The sequence below is a fragment of the Amblyomma maculatum genome, chromosome 11 (assembly GCF_055883805.1).
Source record: "Amblyomma maculatum isolate TAMU_Amacu chromosome 11, ASM5588380v1, whole genome shotgun sequence".
In the NCBI taxonomy this organism is placed as follows: domain Eukaryota; kingdom Metazoa; phylum Arthropoda; class Arachnida; order Ixodida; family Ixodidae; genus Amblyomma; species Amblyomma maculatum.
In genome coordinates, this window is record NC_139354.1 from 23,835,971 (window position 1) to 23,839,787 (window position 3,817).

At 44.0% G+C, this 3,817-nt stretch overlaps 1 protein-coding gene across 1 annotated transcript; it reads left to right on the top strand.

The window, feature by feature from the left end:
- Positions 1-1,572: 1,572 nt before the first annotated feature.
- LOC146173154 (uncharacterized) lies at positions 1,573-3,182 on the top strand. Its single transcript, XM_084584646.1, has 2 exons — positions 1,573-1,584; positions 2,847-3,182. The coding sequence occupies exons 1-2, from the start codon at positions 1,573-1,575 to the stop codon at positions 3,180-3,182; spliced, it is 348 nt and encodes a 115-aa protein (XP_084440772.1).
- The last annotated feature ends 635 nt before the right edge of the window (positions 3,183-3,817 follow it).

The window sequence follows — 3,817 nt, forward strand, 5'->3', positions numbered from 1 at the left end:
CAGGATCGTGGGGTAATTTTGGAGGCTGCGCAGAGTTATTCACAATCATTTTTACTCATGAGATATTGAAATACCAGACTTAATATTATGGCATTATTGACATATTGACACAAGATATCTTACTGCTGAGAATTTGGAGAAGAGAACTCTGCCACGACGGTCGTATTTCCAAAGGGGGTATACGTCCGCAATAATTAAAAGATATTGATCGCAGCCCAATTAACTAGGGTGCTTTTTTATCACAGGTTAAGGTTCGGGAACAAGGTATTGTATTTTAACCTCATCACGGTACTCGAAAGAAACTAAAACATTCTCGTCCTCAAGTCCCTCTTAAATGTATACCTTAAGTCCATTTCACGGGCATCGGGTATGCCTGCGGCCTATATCGCTTCTCTAGCCAGCCATATACATTAAACAAAGTACCCCGCCGGGGTGGCGAAATGGTTACGGCGCTCGAATACTGTTCCCAAGGATGCGGGATCGAATCCCGGCCTCCGCGGCCGCTTTTCAATGGAGGCGAAAAGTAAAGCGCACGTGGGCTTTGTGATGTCAGTGTACGTTAAAGAACCCCAGGTGGTCGAAATTTCCGGAGTCCTCCGTTACGGCGTCTCTTATAGCCTTAGTCGCTTTGGGACATTAAACCCCACAAACCAAACCAAGCATAAACAAAAGGAAGATAATGGCTTCCGCGTTACTGCAGAACCCGACTGGCGAGGAAATACGAGCCTGCTGTGTCGTATTGCGTTTTACTTCATACAGAAGTTCATGCATTTACATGCAGGTTATGCTCTTCTTCACCTGCAGTGCACTATTTTATAACTTCATTTCATTTCATTTCATTTATTAATACTGTCAGCCACCATAAGGGGCTGTAACAGGAGTGGAAAATACAAAACGAAAAATGAGCAATATAGAACACGATGAAAATCAATAGTCAATCAAAAATTGTCTCTGAATGCACACACAAACAAAACAAAAATGAATTACACAGAAATCGGAGCAACAGCCATCCTACACAACAGCGAGCTCATCTGTTCAGCATGACTAATCTACCTTTCAGTGTACTCAGTGAAGTATGCTATGTAATTTGTAAACAGCCACTTATACTGTGCAAGCTTGGCGAAGTCTAAGTGCGATTTACATTTGTAGAAAATAGATGCTCGTGAGCGAAGTGACAGAGGAGCAGACTAACAAATGGGCAACTGTCTGGATCCGGGCAATGTTTCGGATATTGAGTGCTTCGGAAACGATGAATGTGAGTGACAGCCGAAAGTATCACTTGTATTCCGGCAGCCGCATTGATACGGATCTCATTTATTTCCTTTCTGTTTTGTCGTGAGCTCGATAGGCCAAACTTATGTCAAGCGAACCGTGGCGGCCACCCCAGAGCCGTGGTCCTTTTATTCTCGTAAAACTGGTAAGCGGCCGCATTCTTTCAATACCCAGCCGAACTCCCCACTGCGACCTTTCGTTCTCGCTGAAATCGCTCGCTTACGGGTGGTGGTATATAAAACGCCGCCGGGGGTTTCGGTAGTACAGTGCTACACTTGAGCAACTCGGCAGCAGTTCGCCATGAAGACTCTCGTGAGTATTTCTACTCGGATGCATGCCAGTTTGGATATCCACGCTGAATTAGGACATCATTTGCTCATACGTGTGCATTGTCGTAGAGCTGGAAGCGTATCTGGATGTTTAGTTCCGTGAATGATTTAAAGTTTGCTGAAGGAAGGTTTTTAATTGACCTGAGTAGTTTCACCTGAAAAGAGCGCCGCAATGCATTTGCATACGCTACAATTTCTAGCCCCCAGTGCAGTGAATTAGCAGTTTCGGCCTTATGTACCTAGATGGATAGTGCTACGGACACGTATGTAAGCTGGCTAAACTGCATGAAACTACGCTTGCTGTCGATCATCCTTAGACAATGCTGTATAATAAACTACTGACGGGTTAACAAGATAAAAAATAAATCAAGATGTCATCTGCGTGTATAAGTAAGCAAGTTTGAACGAAAAATATAATTTTCCTTACACGCCTCTAACACGGTACATGTAATTTCATTCTCAGCGAATGACATTTAGAGTTTTAGTTGTTTCATTCGTAGCAACGAATTTTAAATGCAAAACAGGACCACTAGCCAAATTGTTGGCTCAGCGCTGTCAGAATAGATTGATTTTTTTTTTTTTTTGCAAGGATGTAGGCTGCTGGCGTTTTTGTTCTCCCCATGGAAGTGTGTTACGAGTCTCTTTATTAGTACAAATCAAAACACTAAGGAAGACGTATCTAAAACGCAGCCTATCCTTGAAGCGCATTTAAAGATCACGACATATTTTGCTGAGGCACGTCAACGCTCTGGCAACAATTTCGTACGCTGAATTTTTCTACAATTAGTTTTTTTTTTTCAAAATCAAGATGTGCTGTCTAGATACGGGCTATTCTGTATACAGAAATAGCGGCATTTTAGGCGTTAATTTGGAGAGTCTGTGTACGCAGCTCTGATGCAGCTTCATTACTAAGGCAATAAAAGCTGCTGGTTACTAGATAGCAGTCAGTTGTTTTACTGTTATGAGCAAGTTGCTTTCCTTCAGGTTTTACAAGTAACTATTCAGTTGTTACAAATTGTGCTAGCGGCCATGATTGCGTTTAACTGAATGGCGCTATATCAATTGCATAAACATTGTATTGCTTTAACGAAGTTTAAGAACATGATTCACAGGACAATCAAATATGTTCTGTACAAAACACGTAGTAAATCTACTACGCGTTTATTTGTTTGCAGAACTGCACTCGATTGACAGTAGCAAGCGTGCCCGAAGCGCGTAGTCACTATCTGTGCATTTTGCGTGCAGCTGTGCATCCTGGTCGTCCTAACCGTGTTGGCCGTGGCCAGCGCTGGATACTACGGGTACGGTCACGGTTATGGTCATGGCGGATACAGCCACGGCATCACCCACCACTACGATAATCAGAGGGCGCACTATGGCTACGGTGGATACGGCGGCTATGGAGGATACGGTGGCTACGGAGGCTATGGAGGCTACGGCCACGGCGGTTATGGTGGCTACGGAGGCTACGGAGGCTACGGTGGCTATGGTGGTTACGGAGGCTACGGTGGCTACGGCCACGGCTACGGTGGATACGGAGGATACGGGGGTTACGGCTACGGTCACGGCTTTTATGGCTAATGTTTTGAGCGATTCTTGACGTGGTCAGTGTACGGGTCCCGTGATTAAGCAGAATAAAGAGCTAGTCCTTACCCTCGTTCGTTTGCTCTTTTTTCAGTCTTGATGTTTTCACTTCACATCAGCGGGCTATGGCGACGGTTAAGTTGCCACAATTAAGATAGCTAACTTTAGAATGGTGGTATGAGAGCCACAAGTGCCAAGATTTGGATGTAGTAAGGCTGTGATTTTAAATGAAACCCATAATGACTTCTGACTAGGCCAGAATCCGACTGCGCCACTAAGTGTAAATTCTGCATATGAGCTCAAGAGGCAGTGATGAAACGAACGGTATGCTTCCGTACCTTTTCAATCTGGGTCCCTCTGTACGATCGTGTGTGTATACCAGTGCATCTTCGTGGTTCTGATTTCATCGATACGACCGAATCCGATACACCTCCTGGTCACATTATGCTGCGTTGTAAACCCATTAGCTCAATTAGCTCAAAACGTCCTGTTGTGGTCTTTTCTTCAAGGCCTTTGTAGAATTCTTTATGGGATTCTCTGACCTTTCTGTTACACTATGCAATATATAAAGGTTAAGCGCGCTTTTGAGCATGTGATTTGACTTTGTATTAGCCGACAAATTTGCGTATACT